Source organism: Bacillus rossius, chromosome 8, assembly GCF_032445375.1.
Source record: "Bacillus rossius redtenbacheri isolate Brsri chromosome 8, Brsri_v3, whole genome shotgun sequence".
Lineage (NCBI taxonomy): Eukaryota > Metazoa > Arthropoda > Insecta > Phasmatodea > Bacillidae > Bacillus > Bacillus rossius.
In genome coordinates this window covers 57,732,896-57,759,325 of record NC_086336.1, presented here as the reverse complement: position 1 = coordinate 57,759,325, position 26,430 = coordinate 57,732,896, and the positions used below count along the sequence as shown (strand labels likewise).

The following is a 26,430-nucleotide window of genomic DNA, read 5'->3' as shown; positions in this document are numbered from 1 at the left end:
TGTGGGATTTATACATAAGTTAAAGCAATGCTTGTATTAAAAAAAAAAAATTTCAAGACATGCTTATAAAAAAAAAGTGGTATTTTTAAAGTTCATTTATAACTTTGTAGATCCATATTAGTTTTTTTTCTCTGTAGAAATACTCTAATAGTAACAGCATAGATTATTTCAATTGTAAGAATTGCAAATAGCTTCTAGGAGATTGTGAACTCGCTATGATTACATATTTTCTTGGTTGATTTCAATTCAGCGTAGATTCATTTTCTTTTTATTATTTACCAAATGGAAACATTTTTTGCTTTGACAGAGTCCAGCATCGGACAAAGGTTGCAGAAAGAATTCGGCAGGCGGTGGGTCGTCCTCGACCAAAAGGAAGAGTGGCAAGAGCGGGGAAAGAGTTGAGAAGGACCCGAACGCGCCCAAGAGACCCGCGAACCCGTTCTTCCAGTTCTGCCAGGAGCAGCGGCCACTCGTCATGGAGAGGCTCGGCTCGGAGCAGAAGAGCGGCGACACCGACACTTCCAAGCAGGAGCTGACCAAACAGCTGGCCAGCAAGTGGAAAACCCTCAATCCCGAAGACAAAAAGGTAAGGGTTCATTTGTGATAACTGGAAAGTATAGATGATTGTACGTTCTTTAAATGATTCGTGCAATGGGGAAATCTTGATTTAATGCAGCTTTTTGGGCGTACTCCATTGCAGTTTTGCACTGTCGTGGAAAAATTCAGTTAATCAAACAATTAATATAAATATGAAGATAAAAAGTTCACAGAAAACAATACAGAATCGGCTGATGTCGGACAAACGGAACCAACGATGAGACCAAACAAGCATATGAACACGACGACAACAGCACAGGCAAAAAATGTTTAACATATAAATATCATACAGCTCAAGAATTCAGTTGAGGGAATTTAGTCATGGAAATGTGACCAGTTGTACTACTCTGTAACTTTTTTTTTTCAAGACAAACAGCTACACTGAGCGAGACCCATTGAATCCGTAGCGCAGTTCTGCGCCAGGCAGTAGTGGAAATGCTCAGACAGACTGTTGAGTCAGTAAATCTCTCCTGTGACGAACTGCTACTCTGAGCGGAATTCAGTGAATACCAGCGCAGTTCCTTGGCAGGTGGTTATTGAAACGCCCAGACGGCCCATGAGTCAGTGAATAGTTATGGCATATATTTCTATTTGGGCAACGATTGAAGAAATTAGAGGCAGGGGTAAGCAACCACAATTTATTATTGAAAAACACAGCATAAAAACAAAGCTATCAATGGGCAGTGCTTCAATAATACAGGTGGTCACAAGGCTCCCCTAGGATTCTGGGTAGGCTCGTATTGCAAACACTCATAACAAAAATTACTGCCACAACTGTCAAAAAATATAATTATCAGTTCATTAAAGACAAAATAAATAGCAGACCAAAACATTAAGGCAATTATGTAAGATTAACCTTCTCAGTCTAAATCTTAACATGCATGAGAGTGTGACTGAAATATTCTTAACAAGGAAAAACACTAAACAACTAGACAATTACAATGTTTATAACTAATTACAATGAACTGTGACTCGCTCAGGGCTGACACAGTCAGTATACAGTTTATCCTCGTGTTCTTGTAGATTACTCCCGCCCTGTCGCCAGGGCGTAGGTGCTAAGTCACTCGCCTTAATTGCGACGTCTTCTGCATCCGGTTAACAAACACAGACTAAGAACAGTTTTTTAGTCAAATTCCACTATCAAAAGCATGATTACCAAAGTAAAACCAGTTTCAATGTCGGAACTGTGAGTATCAGATCCCTGCGAATGTGGCTGTATGTACATAGGAGAAACTGGCAGGGCCCTTTCAACACGCATTAAGCAGCACAAAAATAACAAAGAAGGGTGAAACTCAAAAATCTAGCCTTGCCGAACATGCCTGGGACAATAACCATAGAAAACTCTGGGACAATGCTGCACCACTCATTCCGAAGGAACACCCAATAAAAAGGAAACTTAAGGAATCAGTATTTAGTGTCAGCAATAACAATATTGTCAACAAAGCATTAAATTAAATACAGTACAACCTGGTTATAACATTCCCGTTTGTAACATTTTCTCGCCTATAACACCATAATTTCATTTCTCCATTAATCACAATGCTTGAATTTCCCATAGCTAGAAAATACAGCATGCATATACAAACATCAGATGTTTACATTTGTGTAGTTCACCATAGACATCGTACACACGCACTCCACAACTTTCACCGGGTTGACTACCAATATGGCGTCCTGTTCGCGCTCGTTAGCCTATGATTTGTTCCGTTATACTTATTATGCACATTTTCTGCACTGATACATGGTCGGAAACAGTGCTACTGTATTCTATGGTGCTGGTTTTTGTTTCAAAGGTTTAACACCTTGAGATAGTTAAATGTTCTATGGATATATTCACAGCTTTTTGTATGTGGTTAACCTTTACCGTATTTTTTTTCTTCACTAATTTATTGTAGTCACGGTAATATTTAATTAAAATATGCCGCATTGAAATTTTATTAAGGTTATTGTACGGCTATGATGGCCGATAAATATAAGCGAAATTCATATTCTGTAGCTGAAAAAATTCAGTTTATTAACCAAGTGGACAGGAACCCCAACAAAACGTGTGTTGCGATTGCAAAAGAGTTGAATATTTCTGTTTCGACTCTGAACTGTATCGTACAAAACATTTTTTTCTTTAGCATATTATTCGGTATTATCTATACATAAAATTAACCAATTTTCCACTCTATTGCTGTACTTAATGTATTACTCCTGTACTTTGTGTTGTTTTACCTATACTCTTTAATTTAATCAATCCACGCGTAATTTATACAAATTGAAGATGTAATTTTATGATTTCCTGCTTATAACATTTTCCTGCTTATACCATTTTTTTAAGTTGGTCCCGTGGAGAATGTTATAACAGGGTTGTACTGTATATGGATACCTTTAATTTAAAAAAGAAGCCAATATACTATACAACTCAGTTGCAAACCAACAACTCTCATCCCTTTTGTGCGTGAACAATCAGAATAGCCCTTGCCTACCATTGGCTGTGCAAGGAGAAGAGCTCCAACATATATAAACCCATTGTTTTCCAGTGTCCAATATCAGTATGTTTGTGCCTGATGACAAGAACATAATGTGTCGCAACTTCTTATTGGAAATCTTTTGTGTTCGTCAGTGCTTTCGTCATTGTGTTGTCCGTAGTACTTGTTTATCTTTATCGCTGTGGTTATATGTTTTCTGCCTGCATTTAATCGGTCTCATCGTTGTTAGCCCACTGTGTTCATCTGCGTTGTTGTATTCATTTTTCCTTGGCTAAATTCCTTCAACGGATTTTTTTCTTGAGCTGTATGATATATGTTAAGACATTTTTTTGTCCGTGCTGTCGTCATTGTCTTGTTCATATGCTTATTTGGTCTCATCGTTGGTTCCGTTTGTCTGACATCAGCTGATTCGATCTTGTTTTCTGTGAATTTTATCATGACAAACGGTGCAAAAGTGAAATGGTGTATGTCCTAAAAGCTGCATTATCATCATAGGTTGTTTGTATCTAGTGATGGATTAAACCCCAAACTTGAATCAACCCCTTGCTAGATCTCACGTTCAAGCCATTCTCCTACCAATCGAGCCGGCTACCTTATGTAGATAACATGAACCTGCTAGTTTTTTTAATGCTCAAAGAGAAATGCAACAGGTAGCACTCAAAATAAGCAACATTAATAATTCCATCATAGTGCTACCATTTTTTTTTCTTCATAGTTTCACAAAAGCAAAATCACGGAGAGGGGGAAGGGTAAAATTTAGAGTTGATTGTATCTTTCGTTACCACAATCACAAAATAGCAATTTTGCAATACGAGAAGTTCAGTTTAAATAACTAGTTTTCATTCCATAGAATTCAATGCATGATTGTACATACGAGAACTTTATTTTTTCAGTTAATAAATATATACTTTATTTAGAACAAAGTTTTGCGTGTAAGAAAACTTGGGCAAAAGAATATACAAAATGCTAAGGTACAGAAAATTTAGGAAATACCAATTGCCATCATTAAAAAGGTGTACTTTAATAAATAAAATTATTATTTTTTTCTTTTTAGGTCTACTATGAGATGTATGAAAAGTCAAAGGAAAAGTATGCCATGGAGATGCAGATATACAGCAGCAAGATAAAGCAAGAAGACAATAGCATATGAACACTGATATATTTAAACATAGAAACATAAAATACTACTCGTAAACTACCTATACTGTGAATACTCAAATTAATAGCATTTGTTTTGCTCTGTGAGGAAACATTCATGTGGTAATAGAGTACAGGTAATGTATTATGCTAGACTGAAACAAAAGATTTTGTGTACCGTGTTTTATCAAATAACAGTCGCTTGATGTTTTTGGTCCTGCTGTGTCTGGGTTGTAAACATGACAGGATAAAGCACCATGGAACAGCATTCAACTTTCTGTCAGACAGTTTGGTAGTTATAATGGGAAAATACTGCAACTACAATTGCAGTAAAACTCGTTTAAGATGTACCACATAATACAATTTCCTGTCCAATATAGCCAGTTGTTTTGGTCCAGCCACTTTCTCAATTAGTAAGTTACTTTTTTTCCCCCCCCAGATAAGATGTTGCCCATAAATAATTTTTCCGTAAAAAAAAAACTATGTACAGTAGAACCCCTGTCATACACTTTTCAACGGAGGGCACAAAAATGGTGTATGATGCGGGAAAGTGTATGAAAAGGGAATGGCAATAATAAAAAAAAATTTCAATCTAGCATACCAGCCCAATGTCAGATTAAACTTAAATACATAATGTGTAAATAATTGCATCATATTAATGAAAGATATGAATTCATCATTATATATACATATAATAAAACTACCAGAAATGTAAAATACAGTCCATAATCAAGTAAAGCAGTCCTTTCTTGGAGGGGGAAAGGTCACCAAGCCTAAATTAGAAATAAAAAAACAGGCTATTGTAAAAAGAAAAACAGAAATTTTTGCTGGTTTGTTTCATTTTACAAACAACTTTATGCAACAGAAACAATTTTCAATAAAATTTTAACTTGAGAAACGTAAAATATAAAACAATCCGATCGTAAGAAAACAATAACAAACAAGTATATTCAGTTCAAAGATTAATGAATGCACAAAATATGAGATCCGTGCCTTGGTAAATCGCGTGCACCATTTTCATAATCATTCGCGCCACTAGTCTCGCTTGGTGCTGGCCATAGATGCTAATAGCGAAGTGCACAGTCTTTCCGATACTATCCATATCTATGGTGCGATAAAGTTATTTTCTTACGTTTGCAAAGGTAAACAATGAACGTTTTTCAAAATAAAAGCATTAAAACGTAATTTATCAGGAGGAATATAACAAAAAAATTTGTGAATTTTAGGACTTTTCCGCTTCGTAAAAACGTATGAAACGGGAAATTAAAGATTTTATAAGTGTATGTTCCGGGAAAGTAAACCATTGTAAATATAGAACTTTCGGCGGGACCAAAATTAATCGGCGTATGACACGGGAAAATGTATGAAACGGGAACGTATCATCGAGGTTCTACTGTACATACTTTAAAGTTTAAATTTATTATTTGTTCAGATATAATTGCTTATTTAATTAATTAACAGGAATATGAAGTCCAAGGTGTAAACTTTCTTTTTTAAAAGACATTTTCAAACGTTATAAACTTTCATCTGTTTGTCTTTGTCGCCACTGTGTACTGCATATAAAAATGTAGCCAGTGCTAGTTGGCATCATTTATGCTGATGCCCATATAGAGTATGCGCACTTAGTCCAACATCTATATTGATAGCTCGCTGACTGCATGCAACACACGTGCTGTCTAGTGCCGCGTAAACTACACTCTTTCATGATTAGTGTGTACTGCAACGATAGTTATTGCTTTCCAGTCCGCGGTTGGATCACAGTTTTCATTTTTCTATTAAGATGAACAAAAAATGTTTTTGTTGCATGACTAGGGACCCCAGAAAATGGTAAATAAAACTGGCTGATTTCAGTGTAAAAAATGACAAAAGCGGTGCAAAAAATTGGTGTAAAAATAAGCAATCAGTAGTGACCCAAAAAATTGGTGTAAAAATAAGCAATCAGTAGAGACCCAAAAAATTGTGAAAAAATTATGCCATTGGCAGTGTAAAAAAAAACCTCATAGCCTTACTGCTTCCTTATTTGCCTGGCCAATTTTTGGGACATAAGTTTCTCTAAGAGTGTTGGCTGATGGCAAATCCCCTTCACCTAAAATGTATACATAACTTACAATATACTTATAAATAGGTAGCATTTATAAGGTTATCGCTGAAAATATTAATGGGCTAATTTACTCAAAACAATTCTTAGCCTAGCCTAACCTAACCTTCTCAAGATACTGCTGGATTACAGAGTCAAACCATCAATCAATCAGTCAAAAATATCTTGTGGTGTGCTCCCCATTTCACAATGCAATTCATCCTATTTATGTGTTTGTTAATTTGAGGTACTTACATATTTATTTGAAGTAAAGGTAAGTTAATTGATAATATTGTAGGCCTAAATAATGCTTATGAACTTTTATTAGAGGGGGAAAACATTTCTAAATAAATAAGGCTAACCTTCAACATGGGTGTTACACCATTCCCTCATAGCTGGATGATCAGCTTTTTCCAAAGGAATGTTAACTTACAGCATCATATTAACAAAATCAGAAAAAAATTCTTGTTTTCTGCACTTTCAAGCTTGTTTGCTTTATTCACGCTGTCGCCTATCGAGATTTGTTTAGACATGGTAGAATGCTTGACAAAATAATTGTCTTGTCTTTTTTGTTTTGTTTTGTGTGTGTCATTTGCCACATGCTTTTTGCACGTGTCTTTGCGTGTACAATCAACCTGCACATTGCAGAACTTGCACATCATAATTTTGTCCCGCTGATAAAAATATAAAATCCATCCGATTTCATCTCTCTTTCACGATCAAACATTGTCGAAGTTTTCGGCATCTTAGCCACAAATTCAATTGTATCACAAAACTTACAAAATGTGGATGGTAGTTGTAAACACTCATAGATATGTGCACGCAAAAATGACTGCCATCTTAGCTCCATGCGATTAAATTAGGTTAGGAAAATTGACACCAGTGCACCTTGCGGCAGAAACTACCATTATTCAAAACACAAAACTGTGGAGTCAATTTTGTTATGTTAGTACTGCGCACATATCGATTGTTGACATTTGTTACATTTTGTTTTCATTTGCGATGGCAATATTTACTGCTTGTAAACAGAGTAATAAAAATACGTGGATTTCAGTAACGTGTCTCAACGATGATAATATTCCGGCACTAGTATTTCAATCTACGTTTATTTCACGCCTATGTTTATGATGGCGTAAATAAATAGAACTTGCGACATAAGGACATTATTTTGTGCGAAAAAGCGTGAACTTCGCACAAAAATTTGTGAATTTCGCGACTATGTCAAAATCAAAGGAAAGTCGCAAAATTCGTTTAAAGTATCCAATTTTCGCGTTATTTCATGAATTTCGCGCTTTACTATTTTTCAGGGTCTCTATGGATGACTTATTAATTTAAATTGTTTGGCGTGCTTTTGAATATTCTCTACTTTTTAATTAAATGTACTTTCCGTGCAATAGGTTTTGTTTTTATAAATAACTTTACCTCAGCAAATATGCTTTTTTTCCCCCGCATAAAAATTGCACCCCTATTTTTCAAACGTGAATTTAGTATAATATGTGTGACGATTATGCGATAAAACACTGTAATTATGCATTCTTTTTACTACCTGCTTAAAGGTGAACTCTAATGGCCGTGTTTCAGTTTAATTTGTTATATGGAAATAACTTTTTAAGTTATAACTTCAAATACATTGTCAAATTTGTGACATTTGCTGAATCTGTATTCAAAATACCTGCTAAGAACTCTTAGGGTAGTTTTATAAACTACATTAAGGCTAAGGAATGACAATGTCTCTATTAATATTTACATTAAGGAAACATGGGCATTCTTGAACATGCCCAAACAGATTCATTGATCATTTGACAATAAAGTTAAATATATTATAACTACTCTCAAGTATGTTTTCAAGCATGGTATAACAATAATCCAATTTAATAATTTTTAACATTGAAAAGTTATGCTTTGTGCACAGAGGACTAAAGTGATGGGACATCCAAGATTATTACTAATGCCAAATTACTTTGGTGCTGACTTAGTGCTTGTAAATTCAAGTCATGCCAGGATGGTGGAATTTATATTTGTGCCAGATGTGAAAAATGTTAACAATTGTAGATATTATAATGCACATTTTATTTATATTACTGTAATGAATCAACATACAATAATATTAGCACCAATTGTTTTTTAGTTTATCATGTTACATATTTTATATATCCTAATTTACTATGGCAAACTGTGTATCCCACAAATACAAAATGATAAAATTTATATTTGTTTATTATTACCTGAACAATGTAATTTATCCTTTGAAACAGTCCTTTTCCCTGCGAATACATCCCATTGTAGCAATGTCATCACTTTGCCCTGCGTGGTTCTGAACTGATGCTTCAGTAACTCTCATAAAGGGATTGAATTTCTTCTCGTCACCTGAAAACCAGTCCAGTTCATTGTGTAAAATACATTACAAATGTTGGTTATTGAGATAACATGATTCAACTCAAGGATTTGAGATATAATTTGGTAAAAGCATTTGAATATTTCTCAATAACATATCGTAAAAAAAAAAAAAGTGAAAGTCTTTCAGTAAACATCTAACCTCGGTAACGAGCAAATTCATGTGCTCTCGTGTAGTTCATGTTGCAAATGATCTTATAATACCAATCTCGGACACAAAATTTAACGTAGAATTCATTAAAATAATGCTGAGCATGATATAAACTGATAAATAAAACACAATTTCTGGATGCAAATGATACACACAGTTTCTGTGCCTGCCACTAGAATTCGCTGCCCGAATTATAAACGCTGCTTGCCATCATTAAACACAGATAACAGCTACGGATGACCAAAATGGTTATTTATATGGTTAATTTTACCAGTTATTGGGCATGAAGGTCTGTTTTCCATCATTCACTAATCCAATTGCAAAAAGCAACCAAAAAATCATTACAGCCGTCAAAATTATGGCGTCATTTTAACTCTGGTATTGTAATTTTTTCTTTTTCATTCAAAAGAAAATATTCTGTCATGGTTACAGATGTAATTAAATATAATTTGATCCAAGCATCTAATTTAATTGCATAATTACAAAGAAATTTCTACTGACTAATGAAACATTTTTTTATATTTAACTCATATTCAGCTTAACTATAATGTGCAAATGCCATAGCCTAATGATGCACACATGAAACCACCTTAAACTGGTATTCTGTTTAAACCAAACAATTAGGAAATAACGATTAACTGCCACTTCCTGATAGTTGTCAAATAACTGAGCATTGTTTAAAATGTTGATTGCGAGCACAGAATGGTTTATGTTGATTGGGAGCAGAGAACTGTTTCTGTCAATCGCGAGCTCAGAACTGTTTACGTCAATCGCGAGCAGAGAACTTTGGTATAAAACATTACTTTGGAAATTTGTTATTACTTAATTGATAGAGGAAATTAAAAATGACAACTTCTAAATGATTATTTTATAACCGCAAACTGTGCGAAGGGAAGGCACGGTATAGATAGTTACGTTCAGAAAATAGTTGTTGCTGTTTAAAAATTGATACTATCAATAGCAAGAACTGGTCTTACGCTAATGAAATGCACATATCGCCATACCTAGCGGCAAGTTACAGTATTTTTTTCCGGTGATATGCGCTACCGCACAGTAGAGCATTAGATTCTCTTTTTTTGATAACCAGTTATCAAAGATCCAGCAACGTAATGAAACGGTTATTGTTTTTATAACAGTTGTATATACTGGTTATCATAAATACAGCTCATTTCCAATAGCACGAAACAACCGGACAATTTAAACTATTAGAAACAGCTCCAATAGAACCCTGGCTTTGGACCCGATTTTCAACACGGAATACTGCTCATCTTGTTAAAATACACTGAACAGTTAATACTATAATGTTTCTGCACATTTTAGAAGTTACTCTGTTATGACATTAATAAAATATTAACTGAAACATTTAAAACACACATTTTAATACTAGGTAGGCCTATATGTTTACATGTATATTGCTTAAATGACAGAAATCAGTATGTGAATACTTCCTACAAACAAACCTTAACATTATTACACTGATTTAACATTATGATCATATATTAATGTTATTATTTTCTTAGATACTTTAAAACTTGAGATTACTTTAATTATGACTATTTTAGTTCAAATATATTACAGGGTAGTAGCACTATCATAATGTTTCATTTGGTAAGTACCCTAACATTTATGAAAGTGACTATATCCTGGTTTACGTTGCTACACGTGGGTTCGCCATTTTTACGTCACATTTCCAATCATTGACTTCCGTTCCATTTTCACTAAATTACTCCTTCCAAAAGCTGTATAACGTAGCTAAGATATTTACACATCAAAAAATGTTTGGGTACGATTATTATTGATTTTTAACCATGTTTTAGTATGTTTTAAATAATTGGTTACCATCTCAAATGTTCGAACTTGAGTGATGGTGAACCCAAAAAGAACTTAGTTTAGGTTCAATCTGTATTCAAAATTCGAAAATATTGCACAATCTTAGGGTTGTCTATGCATATGATTCAAGCCATACCAAGTTGATTAGTGAAAACCTAATAATGCACATTGTTTACAAAGAAGCAACAACATATTTACGTATTGTGGACGGTACGGTCGGTTCTCCTTTCGCTCTTTTCATTTTTGCCCACGTCATTTTGTTCTTCACGGCTTCGTTGTCTGGTTCCACGTGCTCAGCAAACTTCAAATTAGCTAACGTGTACTCGTGGCCACAAAACACCCTCTGTAAAAAAAAAAAAAAATATTATAAATATAACAAGACTGTACTGATGCTATCGTAACACAATTGAAACCAAGCCTGTAGTTTAAAATCTTACTGTTTCTTCTGGTAAAGAGCCCAGAATCTCAATCAGTGCCTTGTACATCTGCTCCGGCGTGCCTTCAAAAAATCTTCCACAACCAGCAATGAAAAGTGTATCCCCTGCAAAGAAAATACCAATTGAATGTGAATATTACAACCATAGCTTTTTTTTTTTTCTTTAACTTGTAATAATTGTAAATTCTTACAGTATTGTTATTATTTGTACTTGTTTAAGTTATGTATGTATTGATTGTTTTTATTGAGAAAATTATGTAAAATCATTGGGACAGTCAGATAAGGATCAACACTACATCACAGTCAGTTCATTTAATTTTTATCGTCTATTTAATTCCTTATACATCAGTTATTTCATATGTTTATTCTTATGATTTATTTTTCTATTAATCCACATTAAAACATATAGTATATTTTTCCTTGATGTATATGAATATATCTAACTACAGTTGGTTTGCAAGTCATCCAGTATTTGTCTCAGCATGCTTGCTCTTTGGTGTTGGAATGAAATTGAAGGGGAAGCATTGGACAGCAGCAAGTACACGTCCGCGCGCGGCACGCACCGGTGAAAACGGCCGGGGTCTCGCCCGGCGACTGCACGAAGTAGCAGACGTGTCCGGAGGTGTGGCACGGCGTGAACAGGCACTGCACCGTCAGCTGTCCCACCTGGAACTCGTCGCCGTGCCCGACCCGCTTGGTCAGCGCTCCGATCCTCTCGTCGCCGCCGTACACCTCGAGGCCGGGCGCCTTCTTCGCCAGCTCCTCGTTGCCCCCCGCGTGGTCCCTGCGACACGCCGGCCCGGCGTCAGCACGTGCAGTGGGGACCGATCTGCGACTTGACTCATTCCTTGGGTTTAACATCTCCTTGACGGTGAGGTCAAGCGAAACAACTTGAGTGATGTCAGGAAATCATTGGGGTGTCTACAAATACATAGTGAATTTTTTGCAGGACATTTCAGGACGTACAAATAAAAATTAAACATAATACAAAATAGATCCACTATTCGGACAAACGTGCAGATTTCTGTGTTAGAAAGCCAAAACCAAACCCTTCTCACTGATAGTTTCCACTCAATTTAAGTGTGGACAGTCTTCAGCTATTAATATTTAACGTGTAGTTATAAAATGAAGTGAGGCATCAAAAAAGAAAACACAAGTCAATCAAAAGATGGCTGTAAATTAAATTTTTTTCATGACTTCCAGCACTATAGCTGTTAAGTTCAGGACTTTTACGCGACTTCTGTGACCAGTTCCCTTAGTTTCGTTAATTCTTTCGTGACCTGTAGTAGACACCCTGACCAAGAAACAATGAAATCAAGAACGGTATGGCGAGAATTGAGGAACAACATTAACTAGCATAACCTAAAACAAAAATTCTTCATGCAGCAAAACTGGCCTACATTTATCATCATAGCTACAGTATTGTTTGATGCAGTCTGTGAATCACTTAACCTTGTTCCGGAAGAGCGTTGGGCATGAGCTAAGTAAACCAGCCACTGACCAATGGTGATGTGTGGTGAGAATGCTGGTCAGCTGAACTCCCTGAGCCTTCACAGCCTCCAAGACAGTGTCTGGAGCCACGGGGTCCACGATGGCAGCTTGCTTGGTGGCCTCATCTATCACCTGCGCACAAAACGCACGCCTGTTCCCACGTCACAGCAAACAACCCCTGACATGCCGGCCAATCAAACGAAGCAGCTCGTACCAAAGCTATTTACTACATTATGTAGAGTAAGTAGTGACTTGGAAACTAAAGCTCACAGTGGAAAACTAAAATTAGGTAAATTACCTGCAACCTGAGCACGTTTTTTTTTTCCTTCACCTGTTAGTGTGTTAAATATTATTTATAATCAAAGTGGTATACGTACAATAATTTTAATCCAGATTCCAGTCACAGACATTTTAACCTTATTCAGGCTGCATAAAAAATTGTACTTTGAAAAAAAAAATGTGTGCATAATCTTCACATGTCCTTCTGTAATTGGGTACAAGTCATACTTCAACGTTAAAAGGTTTTAACAACTTAATATTGTTACGAGTGGAAAAACAGGTTTGAAAAGATAGCCCAATTAACTAACTACAGTTTCATTCATTACCTAATATTTGGATTATTAAGTCACCACAATTAAAATGTCAATTCACGAAGCTATCGCTCCTTCACAAGGTCCACAATCCACTCTCCCCACTGGGCTCGGCTCGACAGTAATGACAATAATAACCGCTCGCCTCGTGTCGCAACACACTGCCCCGCACTACTCACTCGTCGGCTACACGCCCACCACAGTCCCGGATGCTTAGATTCCCAATACACCAGTCTTTGCGCCCTTGCCTGAAGAATATTTCTAACAATATGTTCGTCATCATAAAGCAAAAGTTTTGTCAGTTTACAAAAATTTCAGCAGTGCCTAAATAAAATTATGTTTTGTAATTTTTTACCAAAACTCTTCTCTAAGGTTCCATTAATATCTTGATTTTTACAGTCCCTCTTTTGCAAACAAGAATAACTCCAAATACCATTTTGAAATTTTTATCAAACAAAAACTTTTTTTCTTAGAAAAATGATATTGGGAGAATATTATGCACACTTACACAAATTTTGCAAGTACCTGAAAACAAAGAGCTTTAAAAATGTTATGAAGTATCTCACCAGGTACATATAGTTGTCTTGGAGTGCAGGCAATGTTACAATCTTCATGTCTTTAAAACACGTTGCTTGCGAGCTGCTATGCGAACCTCTGAAACCAACCTTTCGCCACGCTGAAACTGCAAACAAACACCAAATCTTAAAACTAAATAAATATTTGAAATTTTACGGGTTATTAACAAAACTGAATGTGTTCAGGCGGAGTTACACACACCATCTTAATTTATTTCATTTTCTTATCATTCCTAATTGTACGTGTTAAATATGAAAATTTAACCCTATAGGCCTACCTGTATTGCATTTGTACATCATTCACAAATATTTTCAACAAGTGTAATATAATAGGTGCAAAAATTTGCACAAACGAAAATAATTACGAACACTTGCGCAACATTTTCCACCCATTAAATTACACCAAGAATATATTTTTGAAAATATCTGTGGTAGAACAAAAAATTCATTGAGGTATAGTGCCAAATTTACAGAAATATCCTTTAACTAATAGTAATGGTGAAGAAATGATAAATCAACATGATGTGAGAGACTATAAAATAATTACTTTTAAGAAAAATATTAAAAATTATGTATTTTAAAAGTTTAAAAATCGCAGAATTAGATATTTAAAAAAAATTTAATTATTAATTATTCCTACAGTCAAAAACACTTTGTACAAGCAGAGACTATAAGTGGGTGTTCACATCGGAATTAAAATTTCCCTGACTTTAAATAACCAAAATTAAAAATTTCCCTAATTAATTTTCTTAAAATCATTTACAATTTACAAACTTCATAATTTTTTTTTTTTAAATAAAGATAATCCAGCATCCACTATCCCCCTAGCTGGTCTAGTTAACTCTACACGTTCATTAGTGTGTATCACTAAAACACCATCTAAAAAAATGCTTTCAACATCTGAGTGTTACCAGACTGGAGCATAACGTTTTCCCCTTTAAATTACTATAATTGGAGAATTTCCATGACTTTTCCAGAATTCCAGCTTAATTCCCTGATTCCCTGATCAATTTCAACATTTCTGTTGTTTTCCTGATTTCTCTTTACTTTCCAGAATGCGGATAACCTGTATAAAATAGAATTTTTCTGGGGTTAAGTTACAAAATAAAAGCTTAATTATCTTAATAGTTGTCTAGACCAGTGGGTTCCGCCCTTTCTGAATCAAGGGTCATATTTTTTCCTGAGCTAAATTGTCGCGGGCCACACTATGTTACCACCATAAACATTAAGAAACCCTGCCTACGTTACTTTGCAAGAGGACACTCATATTACTGACATTTAAATAAAATAGGTTTTTATTTTTTGATATGCCAACCAATATCTTTTGCAGTTTATGAAGTACATTTTTAAAATTAAAGTTGTAAAAATAATACTAAAACATAAAAAGTATTAAATTTAACATTGACATTTCAACTCATGTTTGAAAAGGCAAAACCATTTTACAATAACAATTTGTTAATATATATTTCCTACTCTTTAACTTATATTGCTAGGTAATACCAGATATTAGTGGCTTCGTGTAAAAAAAAAATACAAAAAATATGAAAAGGTAATTACTTACGATCAGTTGTTAAAGGTAACTATTCTGTAAAAGGGCACGATACTTCAAGTAGTTTACCAGAAGTTTACAGTTTTAACAAGCGGTCAGGTAAGGTTAGGTACATTTTGCATAGAATCATGAGAATGGTTGGTTGTAAATTACCTATTATAATGCAAGATTACTTTAATCAGTTATGGTATCTACAGCAATTTATTACAAATGTAATAACTTATCGCTTGGAGGAGTTGATATTCAGTTTTAAAACTGTCAAGAAACTGGGAGTTCTGATACTCTTATTTAACTTGGAAGGAGCGGGAGATACAATTTAGCAAGAAAGTCCAATTCTACATTGATTGCTCAAGACGCTTCAAAATTTCATCTCTTTCTCTCTCTCTCTCAGTATTAAAACCATCTTTTTCAGACCTTCATTATGCCTCACTATGATTAGGTACTGTGATAGTGATGTTTTGTTTCCTGATACGATAAACTAGCAAAGTTGCAAAACTTCAGTGTAAGATTTATTTTTACCCCTTAAATCACGAGATCATCCAACCCTGAAAAGTGTGTTTCCATAATTTTTATCTGATTTCTAAGAAATTACCATTTATAGGTAACATTTGGTAGCTTTATGATGATGAGGCCATCACCATGTGTGTTATTTGTTATTAGAATAGCAGAGGTTGTTTACCACGAGAGACTAGCTTGATTGGCTATTCTTTCTATAGTGACATAAATTTATTTCTAGCTTTAATAGCATAGCTGAGTCTGATTTCAGTGAGAGATGTATCTGATCCTGTTGTCGACACCCTGTTTGCTTGATCCTGCGAATCTCCACACATCCTTAGGAATATAGCATAGACGAGTTTTTTTCTGAAAAGCTAGGGATGTTTAATGTCAGTACATTACAGTCGGGGCAAAGACTGTCTTCCACAAGAAACTGGCCCGATTCTTGATACTTGATGCCACGGTTGGGGGGAGAAAAAAAATTTTTTAACCAGGTTTTTTTTTTTGCTTTAAACCAGGATTTTTTATATTAGCTTAGTTATTTTGGTTCTCAGCATTTTAAAATGAAAGCCATACAATATACCGCTTCCTGCCACTCATGTTGAACCACAGAAGTTATAACATACAAGAACTGAAGACCAGCAAATCTGCACATCTGACTGGCACTTAACCACAGAAAGGGTATTTCCTTACAGGAGGAGGATTCTCCATAGAATGTGTTTCCATAACAAAGGAGATCACAGTACAGCCAAGGATTTCCCACAGATAGGATTTTTTTTTAAATAATACCTAAATTTATTTCCTTTGTTTTTTTTATTTTACACTTTGACTACAGTTCACTAATTAATTTAATTTTATAGGCGTATTTAGCTGGGTATAATTTACAACTTATACTGATAATTTAAATGATATCTTGATAAATATATACCTAATTATTTGTGCCCATGAATCAGAAGAAACATGAATGAGCAAACTATTGTTATTAGAATGGAATTAGACCATTCACTGAAAATATTAAAATATCTATATTTAAAATTCATGATTTAAAAAAAAAATCACTTCTTTTTTATAAAACCACTTAGTTTAAACATGGTTTAAACCATTGCAGTTTAAATCAGCCAACCCTGCTTGATACTGGCTGCAATATAATCCTGTGGTTCTCAGAAGATCCTTAAGAATACAGTGTATCTGCAACTGTTTTCTAAACGAAAGACAGGGATGTTTAATATCGACATGATACGACCGGGGCCAAGACTGTGCCTAAATATGGTGGAAAACCAATTAATGTGAAAACAGTCTTGACCCCAGCTGTAACTTAGTGGTATTAAACATTCCTGTCTTTTAGAAAACAGCCTTAGCTACGCTGTATTCATAAGGATCTTTGGAGAACCACAGGATCAAATTGCAACCAGTAATAAGTAACCAGTACAGTAACAACAACAATCAGGTCAATTTCTCATAGAAAAAATGTAAAAACCCAGATTACAGCCTTCCTCATTCAATCCAGTAATAATCATTGGTTATAAATTTTTTTGTGTCAAATTTCAGGTCTGATGTAAAGTTTTTCTTTTTAGAAGTTATTGTGAAAATATTTCTCCGGGTTTATTGTTTTTATTTTTAAAATTCATAATTTTGTATTTCAAGTAATTTTCTTTTGCTGGCTTCTTTGTGTGGGAAGGCGTGCTGACGTGATTCTCCTTCGTTTTTTCCACGACCGAGGCTTTGTTTCACACGCTAGGCGTGTGAGTCACGGTCACGGGAGTGAGAGGAAGAGACAAAATCGCTGCGTCGTGGGAACAGAAGCAAGCATTTTGTGGGAGCTTCTGTAGCTATGCGCCGTGATTGGCTGAGAATTACGTCAGCGAGCCCAGGACACTGACCGCACAAAGGAAAGGAAGGCTGTAAAATTCAGTCATTGTCCGAGCGCCCGGCCGAGCGGTCGTTGTTCGAGCGGCGAGCCGAGCAGGCCGTGGCCGGGCGATGGCTCGTGTTTTATTCTTTTCTGGACGTACAGTTTAGTTAATTTTTTTGTCTGTTGTAAGGAATATAGTGTGATTTTTCCATGAATTAAAAAAAAACAGGTAGAACATCGAACATTGTGTATAAATTTCTTCCTTCTTCGTGACCTGCAACCTGTATGTTCCACTCATCACCTAATTTGAGATAGCCGGAGGTGGTGAGTGGTAACAAACAGTCTTGGCTACGTTATCAACAAATAAAGCAATTCGTGGCGATAACCACATCGGTTCCCAGGCTACATACCTAATGTAATCTATAAACTGTATTTTCTCATAAACCAGTACAAAATTTTGATACGCTCTATTCAAGATGTTTAGAGGAACATCTGTAATGTTCCAGAAATCAACATTCTGAATTTTATTAATTTATTCACGCAAAAGCTGTTTACTTTCGTATTCAACTTATGGTCGTAATAAATTGCTACATAACAAGTTATTGTTAAGTCCAGGATCCTTCGTACTAAATTAAAACAGCAAGCATTATGTACCACAGGATATATACAGAATAATGCTATCAGGATAAAGGGATCAACTACTGGAAGGGACAGGTGATCCAGGAAGCTGAGGAGTATAAGTAGGTACCTGGGAGTGATCCTGCAGAGTGACTTGGGGTGGGGAAAGCAGGTCAAGAAGGTGGTGAAGAAGGGCAGGAGGAATTTGTGGCTGCTTAGCAGAACAATGAAAGGGACAGGTAGGAAAGTTAAGGAAAAGGCGTACGCGACATTGGTACGGCCAGTGTTGGAATATGCCGCGGCGGTGTGGGACCCCTATGTGGAGAAAGAGGTAAATATGTAGTTGGGCGGTATTTGCGAAAAAAAATGCTAAAAATCCAAAAATACTTTTATTCTATACTCTTTCACTTCCTCTTTTCAAAACAACCGGTGGAGATAAGAAATTCCAAATACTTTAGGAGATATCAAATTTTTTAATTTTGCAATACAAGACCTGTGCAACCATTCGACCGTTGCAATTTTTGTTATTTTGCGGTGTGTTCGTGAATGCGTAATTAATAAAATGGTTGTTTAGGTCAGGTCAGTTACATTATTAATACTTTCAAACTAAGCAGACATTAAAAATAATGTGAATTAATTTTAATGGCTTTTTAGTTTTATAATATTTATAATGTAACTGACCTGACCAAACAAACCGGGACAGAGGATGAACAGTAAACTAAAATGGTCAATTAGGTCAGGTCAGTTACATTATAAATACTTTCAAACTAAGGTGATATTAAAAATAATGTGAATTAATTTTAATTATTCTTTAGTTTTAAATTATTTATAATGTAACTGACCTGACCTAACCAACCGAGACAAAGGATGGACAGTAGGAACTCACGTAATTTTTTTTTACTTATTACTTGCGCAACAATATTCAAATAACAAATAAGACTTTACATAAAATTAGAAACGTTAAAGCTCACCTAAGTTGGAGGTGGTAATTGAGCACCATTTTAAACAATAAATGAACTAAATAATCACGTATTGGTTCATTTGAATTATGGCCTATTACCAACAATAACGTGACGTCATTATCCAATAAAAAAATAGATACTCGTAAACAAGAAACAATGGTACATGCCACATGAATGCACTGGTATTGTGATGATATTTAAAAATTTGATATCTCCTAAAGTATTTGGAATTTCTTACCTCCGCCACTTTTAATGAAAAGAGGAAGTTGAAGAGCATATAATGAAGGTATTTTCGGATTTTTAACATTTTTTTTCGCAAATACTGCTGAACTACATATGATGAAATTAAAAAATTCAATATCTCCTAAAGTATTTGGAATTTCTTACCTCCGCCACTTTTAATGAAAAGAGGACGTTGAAGAGCATATAAGAAAGGTATTTTCTGATTTTTAACAATTTTTTTTTCCGCAAATACCGCTCAACTACATATTTACCGAGAAAGAAATTGAGGAGTTGGCGAGGGTGCAGCGCAAGGCAGCGAGATGGGTGACAAATATGTGGAGGAGAAGGGAAGGCGAAGGTAGAATGGGGGAAACACACAGACCATCGGTGATGATGGAGCTGGGGTGGGACACGCTGCAAAAATGGAGAATGCATAAATAAATTCGGGGGGAGGGGGGGCGCCTGGGGAAAGCTGGGAGCTAGGTTGAACAGAGGGCTGTATCGAGGAAGGAGGGATCATGAGTGAAAGATTCAGAGGGAATGAAGACGGACAGAGAGAGGAAGACAAGTATTCCTTGTGAGGATGGGGCGAGAGTGGAACGAGCCTGAGGAGAGGACACTGGATGTGGGAGGAGGGAAGGACTTACGAAGGAGGCTCCAGAGGGGGGAGAAGTGAGGGTAGTTAGGGGATGGGAACTCCTTGCCACCGGGCGGATGCCCAATTGCAGGATATAAGTTTCGGAACTTAGATACGTTGTACAGAAGTTTTACCCTTCTCTCTAACTCTCCTGAAATGCACCACATTCATTGTCAATACATAATCCTCATCCAAGCTATTCTATTCTATGATTGTTCTCCCAACCAGCAAGTTCTTTTTGCCTTTCTAATCTCCTTCTCTCTCTCTCTAAATAACTTCCTTATGTTCTCCCTCATGAATGTAGGTTTCCCTCTCACCATTCCGTTTTCAAACATTCCCCTACCACTCATCTGTTACAACTTCACAAATCTCTCCGCTCGCAAGCATATCTATTATCATTTTAATTAACATACAAATCCGCTGAATATTTGGCCTTACCAGTAAAATATACCGCTGTTGCAGACTGAGTAACTCTCGTCGGCAATAAACGAACAAGGGCATTAAACATTTTATAACCTCAAAGGACTCAGTACATAAAAATACAAAGGCGTAATACGTCCATACTATCACTAACACAGAGCTAGCTAATACGTGTACACAAAAAAATATAAATAGTTAAACACTACAAGTTTTTACCAGTAATATAGTAAAGACTGCAAAGACAGACCAAATTTGTAAATTGTAAACACTCGTCACCAAGGTAGTGAGATAAGGTAAACCATTCCCGCTCACTGCGCATTCATACGCTGAAGGAATATGACGTCACGTAGAGTACGGTGAGATGAATGGTAGTTAACGACTATAAAAACTGTGGAACAAGGGAGCTTTGACAAGTAAGTGAGTAACCTCGCAGTTCATGACATAGTGAAACTGAAGACATTCAGGCCCTGCACCGCAAAATGGCCCGGTAAGGCGTGTGGAAAGTGATGAATAAAAAGTTGTGTGGGAAAAATTAAAAATATTGGAAATAAGATGTCAGTATTCAAAGTTGAAGGCTCTCCACGAAACCAAATGTTCGCTTCGGGTTGCAGTCTGACAAAAACTGCTGTAAGGTAAAGACAAGGGTCGAGATAGTTTCATCTGGCAAAAAAACATACAAAAAAAAAAGAAAATAGGAAAAACCTGGTATTTACATAATATTAGATTACACATTTGCCTTAAAAACATAGCATTATTTAGACCATTTTTCAATATGTTTAAATTAGGTATAAATAATGCAAGGTTAAAAACTTATTGAGTTAGGCTAGTGACTTATCAAAGTTAGCAGGTTTGCTGGTTTGAACTGCCGTCACCCGATCTCTGTGAAAGGTCCGGGGGGTACCTGACGGGCGCTACGGGCGTCGCGATGCTCTTGTTGTCCGGAGGGGCGCCAGGCTAGCGGGCTGCTAGGCCGTTGATGTTGGGTCGTGGGTACTCTGCCCCCGCGTGCCCCGCCAGGTACACGGCCTGAATGTAACCTGAATGGGTTCTCCCTTGACTGTGAAGGCCGCTCGGCCGTGTGGAGGCCGGGAGATTACAGAAAATGATCGTATACGAGTTGGTGAGAATACATTTAATTTGGGAGTTTCACCGGGGGTCCATGTGGGTACTCGGTACACTCTACAAGTCCGCTCCGCGGTTCAGTCCCGCTACAAAAATTCTCACCAACAGTTGGCGACGTCTAGCGGTTACACAGTTAACAAGGGAAAAAAACACAACACTACATGACCATGGTTACCGCGGCAGTCTCGCGGGACGTGGGTCGATGCTCGCTGGAGACGGCCAGCGCCGAAAGTTAACGGTTGCAGGGTGGTGAGGGGGGGGGGGGTCGATGAGCGGGCTCCTAAGTTCGGCGAAACACTTACGTGAGTGATACGATACGTAGCGCGGTATCACGATGAAGACGGTCGAGATAGGCCCGGTTCCGCAAAATACGCGCCGAGTTGACGTGGGCAGCGATGAATTAATAAAATGTTTTAAATTTAAAGAATTAGTACAGAATAAAAATAATCAATGAAAGAAACTTGAATGCTCCCCACGGACACACGTCTGTTCCCGGCGCGGAGTGGTTTGAGACTGCCGAACATGGCCGCCTCGCAAGGAAGAGAAACTTTCTCATCTTTGTGAGTCGGCGTCAAAAAACTTATATTAATTGAATTTACTCTATTACCAGTTAAAACATGTTCCAGGTGCCCAATTAAAATGTAGCACCTGGTAATTGGGTGCATAAGGCTTAACAATGGTTTTAATGTATTTAATTATTTAAATTGTGACATCAAGTTGGCGACTGTAAATTTACTAACATATTGAACCACTGCGAATTGTTTTAGAGGAATTTCTCCTATTCTGACTTGATCATAGTCACGGGCATTTTAATTAAGGCCAGTGGTCGCGGTGACTGTTAATGAGGTTTGTTGTCTGCTCCGTGCGTGGTGTACTCGCCCGGAGTGGCTACGACGCACTTATTACATGTCGGGTAATTAGTAATTTCGTACTAATGGCTTTTCCCTTAATTGAATTATGGGTTCCAGCCTCCGGGGTTCCGTACCTTTAAATTTCATTATGTCTATTGGGGTCACGCCCGAGGTGCTCGCCTGACTCAATCCGGCTGGGCAAGGGGCGCCCTCCGAAAACGGGATACGGTATTGGCGGTGCGGAGCACAGGCTTAACGGCCATGGTCGGTACGACGTCAGAACATTGTAGGCAACTGGCAGTGGACTTCCGCGCACAAGTGCGATTAATGATAGTGCGATGAGGACCTAGCTTCAAACCACTTGAAAAGTACGATGTTATTAATTAATGGATACAAAATTAATATAATTAAGAATAATAATTTTATACTTTTCATATAATTAAAAGAATAGTAATTTTAAATCACAGAAATGTTATTTGCCTTATGTCGCGCATAATATATAGATATTATCAAATCAAAATAAAGAAAGGTTATGTTTGCGATGCAAAGCTGTATAGTTACCAAAATATACTGAGGAACATTCTTCCCAAAACCACTGAATGTGTTTGTAATTTGAATCTTTACAATAACCATATATATTTGAATTTTAAAATATGAATTACAAAAATTTCAAGTAATTTGGGTAAAACTTAAGGAAAAATTACTCAATCTTCTCTGTCATTTTTCATTTTTGACGAAATGTTCGTTTACTGTTCGATACCCTTGAAACTCTCACGAGAAAATGAAATGTGGTCTGAACGATAATGTTTAACATTAAACGATACTATCGATGTGTCGATATATCTCTCTCGCAGATTTTTTAAAATGATGTTTAGGGATGAAACGATACTCTGGAGGTATCGATACTCATGCTCGATGCCATATCGGTCATAAAGTATCGATAACTACTCGATATCGTATGAAAAGTATCAGATATATCGTTTGTTTTTTCAAACAAAATCATAACAGCAGTTTTAATATTATGTTTATATATGAATTCAAAAAACTAGACTAAGAAAAAAACTATGCTTGAGATATACTCCCCAAGAATAATAATTTTTCGAGGTGTTTTCCTGTTTAACTGTTTCTCGATGCAGTGATTGTTGCACCAGATTTGGAAAACAATCTCTGGCATGGACAGAGATACCAACAATGTGCAGATACATTTAGGGATGCAAAATCGCTCTTAAAAACATCGATATCACGAACATCGATGTTCAAACGAAAAAGCATCGATGTAAAAAAACATCGTTCTGAGAACCGATACATCGATGTTTTAACCGATGTTTTTAAATATCAGGAAAAACATGCCAAAATGATTTAAATTATAGTATGTAGCGAAAAACCATACCTACTACAGGTTCCTGACCACAATATAGCTGTGAAAGTTGAGCGGTGACCGTAAAATTATATAGCGGAGAAATAACGATAAAGGTGTACTGCACTGCCCTTAAGTGGTTTCAAGATTCTGTATCGGTTGTTTTATGCCTAAAAATTACTCCAAAAACACGCCTTTTAGCCATTTTCACTCTACTAAAAACACAGTTTAAAAACTTAATCCGCATTCAAAAGTACCTTTCGGCATTCAGCGAACACTTAAATGCTTTTCGTAAACATAGGCCTACCCCACTCGGATATCTTGAGTAGTTTTCAAATCACGTTTTTCCTGAAGCTCTGTGCACCGAATGCAGGGGCGTAGCCAGTAGGGGGGGGGGGGGGTTAGGGGTTCAATCCCCCCCTTAGCACCAAATCTTTAATTAAATTTCTTATTCATCACTCAAATAATTTCATATTAAAAATTAATAAAAATTTTACCATTACAATATTTAAATTTAAGTACCGAAAACTGCTGAAATAGCACTATTTTACACCTTAAAATCCAAATTTTTCCGGGGGAGGACCCCCGGACCACCCACTTTAATACAGGGGGGGGGGGGGGGGCTAGCTTCTTAACACCCCCCATACACAAATCCTGGCTACGCCACTGACCGTATGTGTGCCCGGACAGCCTGCAGTTAAGACACAGGCTTACTTAAAATAAAATTACCCTTATTTTTTATGTTTTTAGTTATCATTTCGTGAATATATTGTAAATAGTACAGATCATGAGAGATCTATCCATTCAAAAACCATTGCGATACGACATTTAGTTTTCAAGAAACTTTTTTTTTTAAATTTTCGATACTTATAAAACTTACATTTTTAAGTATAAATAAATGTTGTAAACGCTAAACCATTTTGGTTGGTATCCTTATTTTTTTACAGTATTTGAAGAAGTCTATATTCATTAAAAAAAATAACTATTTTTTTACACAATTTATTTTTAATTGGAAAAAAATTAGGGAAAAAGCATGAAGTGTATGTGCAGGTTTAAAATGTAACATTAATTTTCTCGATAGAGCTAGCGAGACCGTATCGGTACCAATTAATAGCTTGTATGTACAACAAGCTATGAAATTGTCCATAAAGTCTCGCTGCTTTTATCCTTATATTTTTCAAAATTTAAAAGAAAATTCTTGTGTAAACAAATTTTTTTAAAGGTACCTATTTATTTTTTCCAAATGATTTTACACATCTTAAAGTACTGGAAAAAAATTGATACTGAAATCAACCAAATAGTTAAGTAGGTATTTACAACATTTTTGATACCTACTTAAAAATGTAGGTTTTTATAGTAAGTATAGATAGTTAAAAAATTGTATCTTATCTATCGTAATGTTTTTTTATATATTCAATAAATATTCATGAAATGATAGCCAAAATATCATAAAAAACTAGGGTAATTTTAATGATGAACGATGTCGATGTTTTAGACTTTTTCGTCGATGCATCGGCGATGTATCGCTCTTCAAAACATCGATGCTAACATCGATGTTTCATGAACGATACATCGATGTTTTGAAAACATCGATGTATCGTTTGCATCCCTAGATACATTCGCGCCTGTCTGTATAGCGTTGGAAACACAGGTTTTAATTCTTCCCATTCTTCTAATGTGTTGGCTTTTAATGAGCAAACAGGATTAACCAAATATATTGACACATCGCTACTCTTGGCCCACTGTTAGTTTGTTGTTTATGGTGCAACCAAAAGTCAAAATCTTCAGTCTAAGTTTCTTCTTCAGATCCACTAATTGAAGTTGCTATCTGTAAATATTCTTTAACGATGTTTATTAATTTTTGTATTGTCCTTCCACATGCATTTGCATCTGGGAAATGAAGAGTTTTGCAGCGTGGGGCTAAAATTGAAGCTAACACCACAAGCGTATAAAATTCAGTGATACCAAATCTTTTTTTTACACTCAGCTAATTGTTTTGTAACTGAGTGACATACGTACTATTGATGAGGAAAATTTCTTTAGCTGCGATCTTGAAGCATTTTTTGCAGCTTGCTGTTTTATCGTTTTTTTCTTGTGAAGTGTTGCCACACATTACTCTTTTGAGGCCCCATTTTAAGACAGGCAATAAATATTACACTCACATTAGTATAAAATATCATAATTCATTGTTCGTAACTTAAACATAGACAAAGCCAAACAAACAATGCTGCCGACTGTGTAAAAGTAGGAAAAGATGCGTTCAGAAATTTAGAAATATATGATATATACAGGACCACATCACAGATCAAACCTCAATATAGGATCGTGGATAAAGTAAACACGCTTAGAAAACAATTGAGAAACGCGAAAGTGTACGATTACACGACAGTATCGTTTATATTCTGTCATCGAATGAATGCATTGTGGATCGAATTTTTTTTTGAGCAAGTGTAAGTACATCTGTTATCTAATTACTATCAGCATAAATTTCAAAACAATAAATTATTTACCTGTTGATCTATTTTGTCGCACTTTATACTTGTCTTGTAACCTGACTAAATACATTTCAGTTGTTGCTGCTTACCGACTATCG

General features: G+C 36.0%; 2 protein-coding genes across 7 annotated transcripts in view; one reads left to right on the top strand and one right to left on the bottom strand.

Moving 5' to 3' along the window:
• LOC134535009 (uncharacterized) overlaps positions 1–8,491 on the top strand; it is a 15,837-nt gene extending 7,346 nt beyond the window's left edge. Inside the window, exons 4-5 of the mRNA XM_063373824.1 lie at positions 308–586; positions 4,126–8,491. Of these exons, the coding sequence (XP_063229894.1) occupies positions 308–586; positions 4,126–4,221 (375 nt within the window). The 3' untranslated portion in view covers positions 4,222–8,491. The remainder of the gene's footprint in view (positions 1–307; positions 587–4,125) is intronic.
• LOC134535007 (hydroxyacylglutathione hydrolase, mitochondrial) overlaps positions 1–26,430 on the bottom strand; it is a 26,901-nt gene extending 471 nt beyond the window's left edge. The window contains exons 1-7 of one of the 6 annotated variants that reach the window (XM_063373823.1): positions 26,348–26,430; positions 13,744–13,859; positions 12,598–12,719; positions 11,660–11,880; positions 11,098–11,201; positions 10,859–11,003; positions 8,511–8,652 (exon numbers count right to left, since the gene is read on the bottom strand). In XM_063373823.1, coding sequence (XP_063229893.1) covers positions 8,525–8,652; positions 10,859–11,003; positions 11,098–11,201; positions 11,660–11,880; positions 12,598–12,719; positions 13,744–13,859; positions 26,348–26,402 — 891 coding nt within the window. In that variant the 5' untranslated portion in view covers positions 26,403–26,430 and the 3' untranslated portion in view covers positions 8,511–8,524. Of the gene's footprint in view, positions 1–8,334; positions 8,653–10,858; positions 11,004–11,097; positions 11,202–11,659; positions 11,881–12,597; positions 12,720–13,743; positions 13,860–20,525; positions 20,873–25,856; positions 26,173–26,347 lie in introns of those variants that run through there. The other 5 variants (XM_063373821.1, XM_063373822.1, XM_063373818.1 and 2 more) reach the window with 5 other exon arrangements.